At 42.1% G+C, this 19,261-nt stretch overlaps 1 protein-coding gene across 4 annotated transcripts in view; it reads right to left on the reverse strand.

Annotated features, from left to right (window-relative positions):
* The window catches only part of DGKI (diacylglycerol kinase iota), a 304,108-nt gene extending 284,847 nt beyond the window's left edge, over positions 1 to 19,261 (reverse strand). For 2 of the 4 annotated variants that reach the window (XM_038400320.2, XM_043518603.1), the window contains exon 1: positions 18,881 to 19,244. In XM_038400320.2, coding sequence (XP_038256248.1) covers positions 18,881 to 19,080 — 200 coding nt within the window. In that variant the 5' untranslated portion in view covers positions 19,081 to 19,244. Of the gene's footprint in view, positions 1 to 18,880 lie in introns of all 4 variants that reach the window. The other 2 variants (XM_038400325.2, XM_043518599.1) reach the window with 2 other exon arrangements.

A 19,261-nucleotide genomic window follows, 5' to 3' on the forward strand; every position in this document is an offset into this window, starting at 1 on the left:
TAGCAATACCCTCATCACCCCATCAATGGAAATGGAATGGTCTACTGTCCATTGCACTGACGAAATAGGCCACAGGGGCTGTTGAAAGCAAATGATCTAAATGGCTGAACATTTCATAAAGTGCTTCAGGTCTGTTCCTAGGAGCTTGGGACAGAACATCCACACTTGCCTGATTCAATTTGCTCTCTCTGCTAACTAGCCTTTAGGAGCAAATGAGGCAAAAGCTAAGCTATCAGACACCAATTCTGCAATATTCTAGCTCCAGAAGTCATGATGTTCCTGATACAACCAGCTACAAAGACAAAACTCATTGGAGGTTAAAGTGGCCTTTCACAATCATGTCAGCAATAAAGTGGTTAAGCTACTTTGATTTCAATTCTTTTAAAAATGGTGTTACTTTTAGGCCCCTGTGTTTATTCCTCAAGTAAATTGTAGTAGAACATTAACCCCAATGGCATTTTTCCACACCTAAAAAGGGAAATAAAAAAATACATAGGAGAAGTGCATGTGGATTCACACATGGATAGTCCATGTCAGGGAAATCTGTGGCTCTCTCTTTTTCTCTCAAGCTGGTTTACAAAGCTGCTAGCTGATACATCCTGGAAAATGTAAAGCAATATTTTTTTTAGAAACAATTCTGTTCTTCTATTGTATATTTACTGCATTTCTCTGAGCCTTGTTCTTTATTTGGAACAATGTTTTGTATAAAAACAGGAGCTTTGTTTTGTTTTTTAAAATGCATCTGTTCCAGCTGCTTACTCCTCACTTAAAACTCATAATTAATCCTCTTTTTATGACACCATAATTGTTTCCGTAGCAACCAGTTGTGATGTCAAACAGGATTATAATTTTAGGTAGAAGCATAAGTAGAATTAGCTTCTTATTTATGTATTTGTTTAAATCCGTAACAGCTGTTATGCCAGATCAAACCACTGACCCATCAAGTCCAGCATTTTGCTTCCAGAGGTTGCCAATACCCGATATCTCAGAGGTGGGCAACCAGAAAAACAAAGAGCAATGTACCTGGTCAAGTGTGGAAAGCTATATCTATATAAAGAAGACTATTCCTCTCCAACCTCTGCAAGTGACTCCTTTGCACAGTGAAGCATGAAGGTTGGTAACTATTGTAACTTTTTGAATGTAGACAGTAGTGAGCCTGACAGCAGATGTGATTCATGTGCATATTGAAGTCTCATACTTCTTTGAATCCTGCTAAACATTTTGCTTCAATGATTTCCTGCAGCAGTAAATTCCCTAATAAATGCACATGAAACAAACAATTATATAGGGCGAAGAAAGGAGAAGCCCCCGAGCACGCTTATTTTATATCTTTTTATTCCACTCAAACTAAATAACCTCAGTCTAACATCTTTCCTTCTGCAGAATAATCACAAACACTCCAATGCCTTAAGTAATTTACAGTAGCCTTCTCTAGTCCTTTTCCATTTCAGCTGCATCTTATTTTTGAATTTTCTAGCAAACAAGAGTTACAAAGAGAGAGAAAGAAAAAGGAATCAAAAGACCCAGATATCCGCAACCATCCAGACAACATCAATTACCATATCAACAATTCTTAAATGTCATTGATGAGGTATAAATATTTGGTTTCCCCTTTAGTTTTTTCTTAAATTTAGTTTTTATCATTCCAATGAGGTTAATAAATGTGGGTCATTGATAAGAACTATACTCATTTTAAGGGGTGACTGGCCCATAAAAGTGGAAACATGGGAGCTGTAAAGATGGGTGAGTGTTACATCCCAACATACACACCTTTCACCAAGTATATACAGTCATTCCCAACTGCCCCAGACTGGTTAGACATGGACTATTTAAGCCCAGCACCTATTAGGCCTGATCCTTCAGGGAAATGCCTTTTCAGCCCTAAAATTAGAGATTAATTTCATTCTATGTACCTATGTAAGCAATAATCATAACTGAGCATCTAATCCCAGTTATCCCCACAAAACAAAGTTAATGTCCAATAATGGCCTGTTTCTTTCTTAAATCCCATTGAGGTGGATTCTGACAAGAGCAAAGAATTCCAGACAGTAAATATTCTCTGGGAAAGGAAAAACAAAATAACTTTTAGAACGTAACTTAAAATCTTTCTATTATTCATTTAGTCTCCAGAAAAGCTGGTTTGACAGCCCTGGGGAATGAGCTCTCTATTTATCCACAGACAGGTATGGAGTAGTATGGACAACAATAGTGCCGGCTTCCCCATGTTGCCCTGTCAATGTGCCTCAACCCTGATGTGGAGGGTCCATCTCCCATGGTCAGACAGTAGTTCAGTCTCCTCTCTGCAGAAGCTATCGGTGAAGGTATCAATTAGTGTTAAATCTAATACTAGTTCCTGTAACAGATCCTTTTCCAATGGAAAAATTAATGACCTAACTCATTTCATATAGGCCACCAGCCTTCAATAATTACTTTCGGCCATTACTAGAGTTAGCTGAAACTCATTCTGAATCGGAACAAAAACAAAAATTTCATAATATCCCACTTAAGTGAAATTGGAGGGGTGGGGCAGCAGGGGATCATTTTGGGTCAATCATTCCAAGTCTGACTTTATTTTATATTATGATCTAATAATATAAAATAAATATCAAAATGCTTTTTAAAAAAGAAATGTCAAAACAAAATTGAATCAAAACTGACACATTCCCACTGAAAGTTTCAATTTCAACAAAACAGCATTTTCCAATGGGGAAATGTTCCCTTAGAAAATTTAATCAGCTCTAGTCACTATCAACCTGGGTCAGATTTGAACTACAATGGCATTATATATCATAGTACCTCCACAGACAGAGAAGAGGGAATGTGAGCAGCAGATGCTATGTTTTAATTCCGATAGAGAATTTTTTGTTTTTGTTATTATTTTGGGAGATACCCATGTGTTTTCTCATTGCTGCTTTGTTTGAATAGCTCCTTTACAAAAGTCTCTCTGCAATACCTCTTAAGCTTTTACATACATACACCCACTGCTCAGAAGACTCCACTGTGATGCATTCTTTAAGCCTACCTGCTTGCTTGTATTATCTACTTGTTTGTATACCTCTGTCATTAAAGAGCTGAGAGTTGACAACCTCTATTTTGTCTGTGCATGTTTAACGCTACCTTGAATAGATAGTCTGAGATGATCTCACTATTTTGTATTTATCCTGGTATTATTTATATTTGATACATAATAGAAGATGCCTTGTGTGAATGTATAGTAAATTTTCCTCATTGTTTTACAGCCTTACTGTGAAGAGCTGTTAGAACAGATTCACAATGGGCCCAACATTTCCATCAAGCAAATAGCATTCTCAACACCTGACAAATTGTGACACCATCTTCAGAATGACTGAATCAGAACAATGCTCCAGCTGCAACAATCAGATAGAGGAGGGGTAGAAGATGATACCCAGTCAGAGAGAATCATAAACAAGGTCTTGGGGCGTGGGGGGGGGGGGGGAGACTGCCAACTCATGGACTTCCCTGTACAAGAGCCAGAAGACTTTCTAGTTCAGAGCTGCACTTTCTGCAGTACTGTCAGTGTGAAAGGAGGACTGGAATCCTGACACACTGTTGCATGACCTTTCTGAGACAGCAGTGTGCTTCTCCCACACTTCATGTCAGGAGTGGATTAGCAGAAAACTGGGACCATGGGCTCAAAGGGAAAAAAGCCCTGTCCCCCCCCCCACACACACACACACGCACTAATGGACTTTTCTAAGCTCAAAGCCATGCTGATAGATAGCCTTATCTGTAGTACCTGTTCACAGCTGGTACCATCCTTTCTGTACTCCAATCTCCTCTCAAATTTTCCCCTGTCCCATCGTTGCTTATGTGAGCTTTCTGAGAGGGTAAGGATTGGGATTCCAACATTAACGAGCTGAAAATGCCTGAAAGTCTGATCAGGGCCACAATGATGACTCCCTGTTGGTGCTTCTTTCTATGGCCTGACATTAAGCACCTGTCTGAGCTTTCTGAGCACATCTCCTCATGCACCCTGTGTCCTATAGGAGGCATGGACCCAGGGCTTTCATTCAGAGAGATGTACAGCTGTGAAATGTGGCAAAACGAGCATTGGTGACAGAAGGGCAATACCATCTCATGGCAGCTTAACAATCTACATAAAAGGAGCTGGGCTCTTGTCTTGTCCCTTCCCTAGCAAACGAAATCCACTATTAAAAAGATGGCACCCTCTTGGAAGGCTCAGGAGAGAGAGAGAGGCCAATGGCTGAACAGAAATTAAACGATCCTCTCACTCCACGAACTTGGGGCTGAGGCATAGTTAGTGCATGACGGAAGGCTACACGGCTGCTATCTGTGGTGCTCCTTTCTTGTGAACAAACAGAGGCCCTCAGCTTCTCGGGTGTATCAGTGCAGCACCCTTTATAAAAAACAAGACTGACTTTTTTTTTCCCCCTCTAACATTATGTTATTAATTACCATCACCATCAGAGGAGAAAGTAGTATAGAACCCCAATAGAATCAGTGACAAGAACATTTAGATAACAACACCTGTTCCTTCATCTCCTTCAAAACCTCTATGTCCAGAACGCAAAATGGCAGAGAAGGGGGGTAAGCAGGAAGGGAAAGGAAGGAACCAGTACTGAGGGCTTCAATGGCTATGGGTTTCTCTTTTTCTGCACCAAGTTTTTATGGCTGCATTACTTTAATTCAATAAAACATCAGATTTTAACAAAAACACTGAGCACAAAACCTCCCTCAGAAAAGAGGGAATTGCAAAGCTAAGCAGCCATTGACTGACAGGTAGATGGTGTTTTCACAATCCTATCAAAGCAGATGACAGAACCATATTCAGCTATCTTCGTCTTCCACTCTGGGGAAAGGAGAAGGGACAGCATGATCAGTGAGAGAGATTAGAGGAGGCTTTTCCCTAAACTTCATTGGTACCTGATCTCTGGCACCTTCTCTAGATTTGAGATGAGAAATTGCAATGAACAGCTTGGAGCCTAATGCACCACTTGGAACTGAATTGACTGAATCTTGTTTATCTGGATGACCATACTGTCAAAACAAAAACAGCCGAACACTGCACTAGAAATCTCTCCTGGCTACAAAGAACAATCAGCAAATCATCTGAGGTCTCTGTCTAAACATGTATTGGGCAAAAGAATAGAAACTGACTTTAAAAAAAAAAGAAAAACCATGCATGAGTCCTATGTGAAACAGACATCTTAGCTGGAGAGCACACACTCCGGGCTAGATTGTACCCTGCTCTGGACAATACAGGTGCACAACAGAAAGAAAAAGAAGACACAAGAAGTTGTCTCCAGCTTCAAACCATGCACTTCAGCCTGATGGAATGTAACTGGGAAGCAGAGGTGCAGCTCTTGGTTAGTGTCATTGGTGGTGCCAGGCTCCCCAAAGGGGCAAAGCAAGGGGCAAGGCCATGGACTTTGTCATGAGCCAGCAGAGCTGAGCCCACTCAGTGGTAGTGCATCCTTTCCAAAAGGTGGTGGAACTTCTCCCCCAGTATACACTCCCCTCCAGAGCCCAAGGAGGAATTCTGAGCCAGCCACAATTCCTCCAGCAGTCCCTGCAGCTGCACTGCTTCCCCACGTGCCCCTCTCAAGGGGGCTTAAAATCACAGCATACTCCTCAGTGTACAATTGTTTCCTCCACACACAATTTTGAAGACTACCACTTGGGAGACTGGATAGCTCAGGGAACGGATAGTGAGGGAAGAGGTCTTTCACCTCTAGGTCATTGGTTTGATCACAGACCAAATCAACGGTGTCTGAACATGATCAGTTAGCTGCTTGAAAGCCTATGTGAAATGAATTATTGGTCTCAATCCAGCTTCTAATGGACACAGTGTTACAGCTGACACCAACTATCCCTCAACCCTCATGTCAGTCTAGTCAGTAGTCCTCTCCTCACTGCCGACAGTGAAGCAGGCAGCCACATACACATTGTGCACAGTGCATACCATTGGCAATGGTGCCAAGACATCAGTGTTGGACCCTCCTGGAGCAAGAGCTGGCCCCGAAGAAGTGGTGAGAAGCAGCACTGGCAGCTTCACTGCCCACCCACATTTGGCCCCCACAGTCCCTCCATCATAATGTTTGGGAGCTCCTTTGGGGCCAAATCTGAGTGGGTAGTGATGTAGCCAGCACTGCTCCTCCTTGCCACAGTCATGGGGACAGTTCCTGTATCAGGGTTTTCCGTGCCCCTCAGAGGCCTTCCTGGCCTCACCCCACTTCTAGCAGGATTCACTCAGTGACAGCTTCAAGATCCCTGCTACAAGTATGGAGAGCTGTGGTGAGTGCTTCCATGGGGGAGCCCTCCGGGAAAGGGGCAGCAGGGAGGCCTGCGGCATACCATGTGAAAAATTTCTGGAGGCACCCCTGACTGTCCATATGATGAAATGACTCATCATCTTAGCAAGATGATGACTTACATCCTGGAAACATGAAATGAAAGGCAGGAAGCTGATCCAGATCTCCAGGGACAAAAATAGCCCATCAAGTTGCTCTACAGCACCCAAACGAGAATGAGCATAGTGTTCAAATTGCTATCCAGTCTGGCCTCTTGTTTGCTTGTAATATGGATCCTGGTTGCAATATGACCCAGGATTCTCCACACTGATGGTTTCCAGCATTCCCCACCAGCAGCTTTATGAAAGGGTGCTTTTTTTGTGGGGGGGAGAAGAACAGATTTCTCTCATGCTGATTGGGGAAACTCCAAAATCAGGCTCTCTCATCCGCCTTTTACAAAGAAGGTGCCTATACCAGTTTGTGATCACTGCAATATATCCTGTCTTTTTGGACTTAAGGAATTCCATAACTGCAAACATAACACAGTGGGGGAAAACAGCTTATGCTGAGCTTCCTGACTGTAAAGCCACAGAGCAGCATTGAACTATCAAGCCTATGCCAGCCACAGGAGACAGAAAGAAGCTGATCTCACGCAGGTTGAATAACAAATATAGCCATTCACTATGGAATGTGAAGTGCAGTACATGAACACATGGGTGTTCTTCATCCATGCCTCCACACCCTGCTGCCATGCAACTTGGGGTACACCACGCTGCGTGCAGAGCATAGCTGTGCTGGTAACCATTGGAAAGCATCAGGAGGGACAACAACAGATTCCAGGTAAGCAGAGCAACAAGCCAGGGAAGGAAACAATGATTGTACAGCGACACACTGGGGGTGGGGGGGAGGGAGGAGTCAGGGAGAAGGGAGGGCAAGAAGAAATTAAATGTTCTATCATGATAAAAAAAAATCCAGAAACAAAAATAAAATAAGAAACTATTCAACCCAGAGCAAAATATATTGGCCTGGAAGAAAGAGTGACAGCTGAATCTGCTGGCTACCTGCAGAGGCAAAATGAAAAATAAAACATGGCTTTCCTCTGAGCTGACACAAAGCCCAATGCTCCTGAAGATTCAGGCTGCTTGGGCACTGCTGACTCCTTCATCAATGTCACTTTAAATCATATAAAGGCCTGAAGGTGACTTCAGCACCACAGTGGGGTGCGAAGTCCTGTGAGTCTGGGCAGCAGAAATTACACAGGTACTGTATGAGAAACATCCCTTCAGGTAAAGGCAACAAAGGCACTTTTCCTTTGCTTCCAGTCTGCGTGGGTTCATACATAGCCCCTGCGTTTCACTTTGTGTTTCAGAGTCCAAATACCCTCAAAACTCACAATGAAACTTGTCCACATCTGTGGAGTTTAACTTGATTTTGGGGAAGCCATGGGTCTTAACTAGAGTAAATGATGGATTCTCTGTAACTGAAGTCTTTACATCAAGATTTGAGGACTTCTATACCTCAGTCAGAGGTCATAAGCGCATTGCAGCAGTGGGTGGGTGAGGCTCTGTGGCCTGCGATGTGCAGGAGGTCAGACTAAATGATCATGATGGTCCCTTCTGGCCTTAAAGTCAAAGTCTATGACTCTTAGTCTCCTAGCATGTCGACTCAAAACTATAACTCAGCCTAAAATCTGCAAAAACTGAGGGCCTGATCCTGCAAGCTCCCCACACAGGGAAGCTCACTGACATCAGTAGGAGAGATCCACACACAGAAATCCCATAGGAGGCAGTCCTTAGTTTGTAATGAAATCCAGTGGGTTTTCACAACAAAAAGTCTTGCACAGACATACTCATGGGATCATTTGGTAATTAGATAAGAGTGTAAGAACTACCCCTGTCACCACCCCCAGAGGAAACTCATTAGCAGGCTAATGAAATAAAGTATCATGTCAGAGAAACATTCTCATCATCTTTTTATGCTAAAAAGCTTAAGACCCATTTCATTTTCTCTGTCTTCCCCAGCCCCCAGAGTTATCCCAGCACCCGGGAGAGCAAGATAAAACAGCATAAGGGACCAGTTTCTAAACATAGTGGGCTTCTAAGTGGCACAACTCTCATCAGCTTTGATGGGATATGTGCAGTTCAAACTTCCCCTACCACGCACCACTCTGAAAGTGTATCCCAAAGGGTCAAATTCCCATATGGCATACAATTTGGAAAGGACTATCAGGCCATCAGAGCATGTGATTTCATTTCACCTTTAAGAAAAGACCAATGCTGGAGCACTTGTTTGAGGAGTGAAGGAACATCACATAAAAAGCATGATGTCTTTCACAAGCAAAAGATTTACACACCAAGTTGGTTTTAACACCACAAGTTCTTCTGTTTCTTCCTGTGAAGACTAAACATGTCCCAGCCAGAACTTTCCCGCTCATTCCTCTTACACACCGTGACTAGACATAGCCTGTTTCACACCCACATGGCATACTCAATCCTTCTGGCAGTGAAAAGGTGGCATGATTTTTAAGGGCATATCCACTTCTTAAATTGACTGAAGGGGATGATGCTGAGAAGATTCTCGCCTCCCTGCCCTTCTGTGAGACGAGCCCCAAGGTCTCCACTCCCAGCTCCTGCCAGTCAAGTGTTTCCCAAAAAAACCAGAAATAGAGCCCATGTCTCCCAAATGAGAGTGCAGGGTTCCCACCACTGGATAAATGGCCCATCCCAGCAATACTGTCTTTCACGTGGATCCACACTGTATAACCCAGTCCTGTTCTAGGGTCACTGCCCACTATCGCCTGTGCAATTACACACTGTTTTTATGTAAATTCAGTGCTGGTGAAATGTGTGTGACTGGCAGCCCAAAAGATTGAAATCCTGTATGTACTCATGCCCTGTATTCCTTCACACAGATATAGGATGGGAAATGGTAGTGTCAGAGTACATCCCAGTGTCCAAAGGCACCCACCTTTTATAAAGAAAATAACAGAACTATAGCCAATGATCATGAATTCCTTACAGCCAGTTAGGAAGTATTTAATAAAGCTGCTAGTCCTTAACTTTCACACTGAGTCATCTTAGTGTGCTACTTGCAAGATCTCAGAAATCTGGGACACTATGCTACCCAATGGTGGCTTGTGGCTAATGTAGTTCTTTCAAAATGAACTGCCACAATCATTCAACATGCAAATAATTTGGAACCAAAAATTTGACTATGTGCACGCCACTAACGAGATGAAGTGATAATGTTCTTGCACCTGCCTGCCCTCTGACTCTCCCCCTCCCACATTTTTTCTGAAAGTCTGTCTTGATTCTCTTATTTCCTTTTGAGGAGAAGGAACTGTTTTGTCACAGACTTTGTGTGTGACCTTGAGCAAGTCACTTTATCCTTCTCTGTCTCAGTTTTTCCTATTTATAAAATGGGGATAATACTTCCCTACGACTGAGAGACTTTTGTACAGCTTAATGAATTATCTTTAAAGCACTTTGAGGGCCTTGGGTGGAGCGTGACAGAGAAGTATTAACTTTTGAGGCTTGTCAAAGTGAAGAACCAATCATACCTGGACCAAGCCGGCATGACAACAAATATAGTGAAGGGTTTTATTTTTCCCTACTGAAACTCTTCTATTGCACCCAAGTCCTGATCCACCACACTGCCTGCTAATTCACTTATGGGCCTCTCCTCAGCAGAGACTTCCAAGAGTGCCATGTTGTGTGATTGTTTTGTAACATGAACAAATTCTCATTGGCAGCAAGGATAAGAATCCCTAACAACTTTCCCAACTCTGTCCCCTAAAAATGCTACATTTCATATAAAACCAGAAAGCAAAACCAGGTTTCAAGAGGACAATGGACTGGCACATGAACTCACTTAAATTTCTCATCTTTCTTGTTTGATAACATACAGACATAACTAGACCATCCTGATAGCTTCACTGGAAGTTCAAGATGCTACTCATTGAGACACCCCAGTAAAGCAATGATTCTGAAACCAGTGGTGAGAGGGAGGGCGAAGAACCAGTCAAATACATTCGATCCCCTGTACTGAGGATGGTTAGCTGGTGCAAGGAATAAGAAGGGAAACTATTAGAAGAGTAAGAAAAAGGAGCTGTCTAAACCAGGAGAAGCCTCATCAGTCTGGTTTAAAGTCATTAGTTGTCAGCTCTGAGACGTGACTCTTCTTGGCGTAACACCTTCAATCAGAAATGAGATAGTTCAGAAGACCAAGGCCTTCACTCTGCAAAAACATTCACATTCTATTTACATAAATATGAATGGCCACAGCTGAAAGGAAAGCTGAATAAAGGAAAAACACAGTAATCCATATACAAGGGTTAGCAAAACAATTGTTGCTAATGATGTCCCTTCTTATTCCTCCATATACATTCACATAAAGCACACATGTACAGAGCCCAAAGAATACACAGCCCAGACCTATGTTCTCACATTCATAGGCTGTACCCCACACACTAAGCCCACAGATATATTTAGTACAGAGATAAGCTCTCTCTCCATCACACACACACACCCCACAGATAATTTTTACAACACAGCCTACAAAATACATAGCACAGGTCAAATATACACAACATACACATCTACACCGGTCAAAAATACACACACACACTCAAATATACACCCTCCTGCATACAGATGAAGTAATCCACACATCATCTTGCCTGCCCACACAAACAGAACCCCATGAATTACTCATCACAGACCCATGGTCACAGACTTCTACAGCCTCTGTGTACACACACGCTCACAGAAATACATTCCATTTTCTCTCCATTTTTTGATTTGCCATTCTTCACCTCTCCCACACCTAGGCAGGTTCTCTCTGATGTGGGTGATGATTGATCAAACTGCTCAGAAATCCCAGCGCATAGGAAAGAAAACCTGTTAAGGCACTCAGGTGAACAAGATGATTGAGCAAATATATCATTCCAGCCAAAACATGTTGTGCAAACCCTTGTAGACCAACACCAGCGAAAGGGGTTCCTCTACCCCACACTTTGTTTCATTTCAAGACAAGACTCCTCTTGACAACACTGCAACTAGAAGAAGCTGCCAAGAGAGCTGCAAGTCTCTCCTGCCTGCTTTTCTTTTTTAATATCTGGGAAAGCCTTTGACTGATTTTCAGTGTCACATGCTAGGACTGTGCTGGATTTACAGCAAAATAAACCAGAGAATTAGTGAGTTGGAAAGAGCACAGAAGGTAGTGTTGTATCTACATGTCAGCTTCCCAGCAGCCCGACCAGAGAGCCAAGTTCAACCAAATAAAAAGCTGTCAGGAGCCACATGAGGTTGCAGGCAAATCATTCTGTTAACACTGATACTGTCTCAGGTGAGACATGTGGATTATTGGATTAGGTACTCCATGGGAATAACAATAATGAAGGTGTTCTCACCCTGTGTGGCACTGATTCCACTTTCATTAGCTAATGCTTTTCACCTGGGGCTACAGTTTTGTACCTGTATAACACTTTATTATGCACTTATACAGGCCCCAATTCATCAAACCAGGTAAGCATGTGCTTAATTTAGAGTAGTTCCATTGCAGTCAATGTGACTACTTATGTGCTTAAAGTTAAGCACAAGTATAAACTGTACCTTGCTGAATCTGGGTGATGGTGACTTTCATCCAAGAATATTACAGAGGTTTACAAAAACGAACAAGTATTATCCCCACGTATCAAATGGGGCAAGTGGGATACATGGTCTAAATTTTCAGATGTGGCCATTAATTTTAGGTACCCATATTGAGACATCCAGGGCCTGATTTTCAGAGGTGCTGAGCATCCACAACTCTAAAATGAAGTCAAAAGACACTGTGGGTGCTCAGCATCTTTGAAAATCAGACCCCATATACATTAAGTTGGGTGCCTGAAAGCTAAGGTACCCTATTGAAAGTTTTTGATCAAGTACTTTGTTCCAAACATTACACAGCTAGTTAGTGACAGAACTGGGAATAGAACTCTGGTTTCCTCAGCCCCCGACCTAAATGCTAGCCACTAGAACATATTATTTCCCTGGCTCTCCAATGATTTGGTGCAACCTACCCAATGTAATTCTCTAACAGACTTGATTCTCCTATACATCATCATGGAGCACTACACTGCTATGCCACTAGCTCAGTCATCTTGAAGGTATGTGTCACAAATCAAAATAGAAAAGGAGAGTGAGTACAGGAATAGGAAAGGGTCAAATTTTGTAAACTTGGGGGACTTGGTTCCCTAAAGAAAAATGCAACAAAAACATTTTACCCATATGGGGTTTTAAATTAATTAATTCTGCATTAGTACAGCACTAGACTAGAAAATTTAGTAGGGTTCCCCCTCCCCCATCTTATTTTTAGGATTCATAGATAATGGATATATTAAAATTCCCAAGTGAATGGAAAGTTTTAAAAGCAACAGAAAACTTGGTGCGCTGGGTGGCGAGAAGCAACTGCCCCAGAATAAGGCTATTTAGCCATGGTATTATTTGTGCCTCTGAATAGTCATAGCCTCTCTTCATTTACTAAGCAGAACTCAGAGCCTCCACGTCCATTTTCAAAGCATTATAAATAGTTTAAAGGAAAGCTCTTTGGAGGCCTCACCATGTACGCAAAAGCATGAAGTTGATGCATTTTGCAGTAAATTATAAAAAAATTGGTAATGCTTCAAGGGGGAAAGCAAAGTAGTTTGAAACGTCATATGTCAGTGTGTCCCATAACGGCATTACATGAAACTCAATAGAAGAAGGTTGTAAGCTGTCATGGGATTGAGCCAGTACCTGAAACTTACTTTCCGACATGTGTTAAAGGATAAAAATTTGTCTCTTGCCATTTTGATGTAGGATTACCTCTGTAATTCACGTTGCTGACTGGGAGACCCATTAAGGATTAGATAATGTTGAGAGTAAGCAAACAAAATGATTAAAAGATCAAAGATACTCCATCACAGAAGGTTATTTTATTTTATTTTGACAAATTTAATTCAGTTTTAATTATTTATAATGCTTCATGGTACACTAGTAAATGTGCTGTCATATTCTATAAAAGTAATGAAGTCTTAGTAGTATGAGATATCACCACAGCACTGTCTCTACTACTCAATTTTCACTGAAGTGAAGTGAGACCTACAGGAGTTTTGGGAGAATTATCATGTTTGCAAGTGAGTGACATGAGAATTACAGAAGTTCTGGTCTATTCTTTGCAATTCTGTTGTGGTCCAGACTCCCCCTTAGCTCCAGGATTATCCAGCTAAGTATTTATACCACATTAATCATTGTGGTATCAAAGCACCTCATGGTCTTTGCCAGTGACTAGTTCCATCTGACCAGACCGGGGTTTTGTGGCCATTGCTGACAAATAATAATCATGGAAATTCCAACTGCCAGCTTTAAAGAGTCACTTTTCTGAGTGGAACTAGACTTTAAACAGACTCAGTAACACAGAAACACCACCCCCAACCGCTTCCATTAGTAAAACTGAAACAATATTGTTTTCTATCAGGGCAGGCTGCATTAGCCTAATACAATGCATGATGCGTGAGTAGCCAGACTGCTACATATTAGCAGTGCAAGTCTCATTCATTGTAGCTCCTGGTCCAAACATCCTTGACAAACCCCTGAGCAAAAGCCATACACTGCTAAGGTTTCTAATGCCTGTCTAATACTCCATCAAATAAAGGTTGTCTCCCACAGGTCAAGGTGAAGACAGAATTAAATTTATGGATAACATAACCTGTTCATAGGAAAGTTCTTTGGTGAATTTCACTTTAACTCTTAAAAGACAGCAACTGACAATTTTTAAACAAGCAGAAAACCTTACCTTCGTATTCCATGTGTCAAATACTTCATATTTCTCATACCACTAAGTATTAGAAGTGAAAGAAGTTTAAAGAGCCAATGTGCTTGCCAAGTTTTATGCTGCTTGTTTACTTTTTAATATTTCTCTCCATTTAAATAATGAAAACCCACTTACATAATGATGACCAAGAGAGTGCAGTTTCATTTTTGTTTATACTCAGTTTAATTTTAAGGTTTATAAACCTGCTATGGTTTGGGATTTCAAATGTGTCAGGATGATGTCTATCTTAAACCTTTCATTGACTGTTTTCTTTAGTGGAAACATTTCTACTGATCATCGGTTTGACAAAAGCTGCTTTTAACAAAAAAATAAAGTTTGGACTAAAGTTAAGTTGACAGTGTCCCTTTTAAGTGAAATATATGAAGTTTGCAGAAACAAAATTCCGGGTTGATGGGGGGGAAGCTTTCCCAGCATCATAATACGTGATAACATGCAAAGAACTCAACACAGCTAATTAAATGTCCAGGTAGGTCTTGTGATTTGAGGGGTAATGCTCCTCGAAGGACCAGAGTTAGCGGAGCTTTTGCTTTGTGGGAGAGGCATCTGTTTTTGCCAATTTCTGTGGAGGATGGAGGTGAATTTTTCATTAAATCAATATATTTTAAAAATGATAAACTTAAATTTGTAAGCCCAATATTCATATTTAGTTGCTTATGATGCTTACCACAATATTTGGGCAGTAAAAATCAGCACTAAAATGGCTGCTGGGGTGCTTTATTCCAGTGTAAAGTCCCAGATATGGAAGAGGATTTCCCAATGTCGGTGCCTGAACTGGGCTCACAAGGCAGACCATTTCCTCAACTTTCATCTAGACCAAACAGCCATTGGGCTGGCCACATATCCTTGATTTAGAGAAAATGCCACACACCCACGATGCTTTTTTACAGTCTTGCTAGAGAGACTGTAAGATACATGTTACTTGATAGTTAAGGTCTAGCTGCAAAGCCCAGAGCTTGCTTCACATACCTATGTATTGAGACTTCTCCAAGTCTGAAAATGACTAATCAAAGTTAGAAGGGCAAGTACCCCATCTGCAAATGAAGATCTACTTAAACTGACTGTACATATGCACATATACATACTCAGCATACATACTATCTTATGCAAAAGCACAGATAAGTGCCACATTCCCACTGTGTATATAAATATACTGCTGGGAGGAAAACAGCAAGCAAACATCTATCCTAATAGTATGAGCAGCTTTTGGAGTAAACAAAACGTTTCTTCCTCGAGTAGCTCTGCCAGCATTCTCTTGGTATAGACTGCATCTGGTATATGAGAGCTGGCAACACAATACACTTAATTGATTTTGGAGCACTATGAGCAACATGCCTAAGGACACAAAGCAATTTCTTATGTGGTCTTCTCTAAATGCCAAATACAGATTAGATTTCACTATATAAAGGGACAAATATGCCCATGTATGCATGGCATGTATATATATATATATTACACAACATCATTCCCAATTTAATAAATCAATCCCTGCACTCAGATACACTGGTCACATGAATGCAAACATTTATATCTGAACTAGGCTGTTTATTATAATTATGGCATAGCCCCTGTGAAACTAACAAGTTATATTTTCACAGTAACTACGTAATTACCCTAACTAGATCGTCTTACAGCGAAACAGTTGTTGCTTAGCGACTAAATGGGAGGACGAAAGGAATGGAACTAAGAAAAAGTAACCAAAATTCATGTACAACACAGGTTGCGTATGATAGGAAAGAGGCATACAAACACAGCACTTTAAAAAAAATTTTTCTTTCTTTCTTTCATTTTTCCCCCTTGCCCCTTTCCCAGAAAAAATCTCACCTCCTTCCCTGCCACTCATGTTCCACTTAGCCACTTGTCATCAATGCAGTTTTTACATTTATTTGCATGGGTCTGAGCTATTTTAAGCATGTTCCTGTTATATTCTTTTATGTACATATACAGATGTACGTTTGTGTGTCAATATAATACACACACAAAGACAACCCTAAATGAACCATTTGAAAGCCAGTGTGGTGCTTTGACTAATTTTTATTGTACTATTGTGTGAAGGAGACTAAGTGCCAATATAAATAGAGTTTCCTGCACATTATACAGTCATTTGCATTTATAAATCCATTGCAGCACCATAATTTGCAGAGAAAAAAAGGTAGTAATTTTAAGAGGGGAAAAAACCAAACTCATCAGCAGTGCTTTGTACAAATCTTTGACTCTGGTGTTTGCTCTGTGAGTAAATGAAAAAAGGAGCATTCCTTGCAGGAAATCAGTTCCAAAAAAAAAAGAAGAAGTGTGGGGAAATCCCAGGATGCATAGAGAATTTATTTTCCTTTCCTCAGTCTAAATCAAGCAGAATGAATAATATGCCTCCAAGTTAAATGGTTATTTAAAAGCTACTGAGAAAACCTCCCATTTCTAAAGGTTCAGGACTTGCTGCACGCTCACACATATGTGGGGAAAGGGTGAGGGGAGAAATCCCACCATTCCTCCCAAGCTACATTTATTATGAAATCCTTACATATGCACAGTACAGAAATGCGGGGGACCCAGTGAAAAGGCTCTGCATACTTCACAGTACCAGGGAAAGAGAACATGTTGCAAATAGATTTGTAAGTGTAAGATACCCAAACTAATCAAATAAAGTGAACATATACAACTTGAATAGAAACACTTCCCAAATCTACTGCAAACCACATCCCTCTTGCACCAAAAGCATGTTGGCTAGCAGATATCAACATTTAGAACTGACCCTCCCTGGCTTATTAACCCACCTGTGGAGTTTCCGGTCTTCAGCTGCAACTGGCACAAGCTTCTGCCACAAAATGTACAATTTTTTTAAAAACCTACTGTAATAAAGTTATAAAAATATTGAAAGATGCTATATATACAAAAAGTTCAAGAGGAGGCCAGTGTCACTCACTAAGGACAGCCTAGTATGAATCACTCACAGCTTTACTCTCATCAGCTAAGCAGTCACCCCTTACTCAAAGTCAGAAGAAATGTTCTCTATCCATACATGAAGTATTATTTAAATTCAACTTTAACTATGGAGCAGCAACATCTCCCCACAAGTATGTAATTACATACTTTTAAACCATCACTGAGTGAGTGAGAGTGTGTGTGTGAGAGAGAGAGAGCAGCATTATTAACCTGACTAGAATATAAGGGGACAGCCCCAAAGTATTTTTATGAAGCACCTCAGTGCTAGTGAAAGTTGTTGAGCTGACAGCCCTGGACACAGAAGTCCTGTTTTATTCTAAAGGCAGAATAGTAGCAGCTATATGATCTTCTTCCACCATCACAGTTAATGTGGCTCACCACTGACAAAGGTGTGGGGTCACACTATGATGGGGTTGGGGGGGAGATATGTGGTTGTAAATCTTCTAGAACTAGACTGAGGCCACCAATTTCTCTGACATGAGCCAAACACCTCTCACATAGTAACAATTTTCAATAGTTACTGACTTGGGAACCGATGGTAACTGGTAACCTAAAAAAGGAAGGACTCCATTAGCATGCCCTGAGTTATCAAGTGACAGAAATATATTTTTGAAAGAGGAATCTAGTTGTTTGAGTATTTGGTGTAAATGCATTGTGACAAAATGGAAAAAAAAAGTCATAAAAGCAACACTATACTTCAGTTATACCAAATGCCCACACTTCCCAGGTGTTTGGACATGCTTGGCCTTTGGTCTTCTGCCTCACAAATCAGCCAAGTTGTGTGGGTATTCAGTATAACCACCCACATACCTTGTCATCTGCTAATGCTTACATAATGACTCACTTGGGGGTTGAGGGGGAGAGAAAGAAGACTTTCTCTTCATGACACTTTCCATAAAGAAATCCTGATCAGAAGCAGCAATGCCACAGGAAATGTTTTTGTGACCCCTTTCTAATAAATGTTTTGAGGCCCAAGAAATGATTAGCAGCCTTAATTTTATTCTAAACAGCAAAATTCAAGAATCACTCCCCTGATAGTCAGGCAGTATTTCTGACCCTCTTTGGATAATCCTGAAGTCTGCGCACACACACACACACACACACCCTAATGCTCTCTCCCTATTTGGAAGGTTATTGTAAACAAGATCATGGGGTTTTTTTTTAAGTGTAATCCAGATTGACTGGGGAAAATAAAAGCAACACAGACAATTATGGTGCTGCCCTCACCCTAATCCCTGACTCTGCAACATCATTCTGACAGCGTAACTCCCACAGCCTGCTGTCAGGGCACTCCGTGGAAACACTACATCAGAACCAACTGCCACAATATAGCATGTTTCATGGACAAGCATACTAATATACCTACACACATATATATAAAACACATATATGCATGCATACACACACACACTATTTATATACACATTTTTGACATTAACTTGACCAAAAGATTATTTCCTATGGCACTTTCTCTATATTGTAGCCCACTGAGTAAGTCTCTCTCTTGGGGAATCTCTCTCCCTCCCAAACCCCACCACCACCTACCTCAAAGCTGTCTGCTCCTGGAGACCACCAGAGCCAGCTCAGTGGGCTATTGGGGGTCCCCACATCTCAACCTGAGCTCCCCCACTGGCCCCTTCCTACCTGCTGGAGTGGTTCAAGCTACCAACTTGGTGCCTCCTCTCAGCTATTTCCAGGGCGGCAAGAACGCAGCGCTGAAGCGGGGAGCTTGCAGCCACCAGGGAAACTTCCAAGGCTGGAACCCTTTCCCTGCGGCTCCAGGAGTCCCCCCATCCCATCCCCCGAGGCTCACCCACCTGTAGGACACCTGCTTCCTGAAGGTTAAATTCCTCAGCTTTTCTTCCAGGGACTCTTCCTTCTGGCCGGCGACTCCCATCTCCTCCTCCTCGGCGGCGGCCGCCGCGCTCCTCGTGTCCCCGCCGCCCTCGGCTCCTCGGCAGCAGCTGCCGCTGCCTGCAGCCCCCTTGTCCTCACCTGCTGCCGACGGGGGGTTCATTGCGGGGCGGGAAGGACAGCAGCCCCCCGGCGCCTGAGCAGCAGGGAGCAAGCGCGGGGCCGGCGGCGGCTGCAGCCGCTGAGGTGCGGGGCCGGGGCCGGGGCCGGGACGGCTGCTGCAGCTGGAGCCGCTCGCCGAGGAGGCTGCAAATGGCAGCACCTTCCCGCAGCATCCATCGGCG

Source organism: Dermochelys coriacea, chromosome 1, assembly GCF_009764565.3.
Source record: "Dermochelys coriacea isolate rDerCor1 chromosome 1, rDerCor1.pri.v4, whole genome shotgun sequence".
Taxonomy (NCBI): Eukaryota; Metazoa; Chordata; order Testudines; family Dermochelyidae; genus Dermochelys; species Dermochelys coriacea.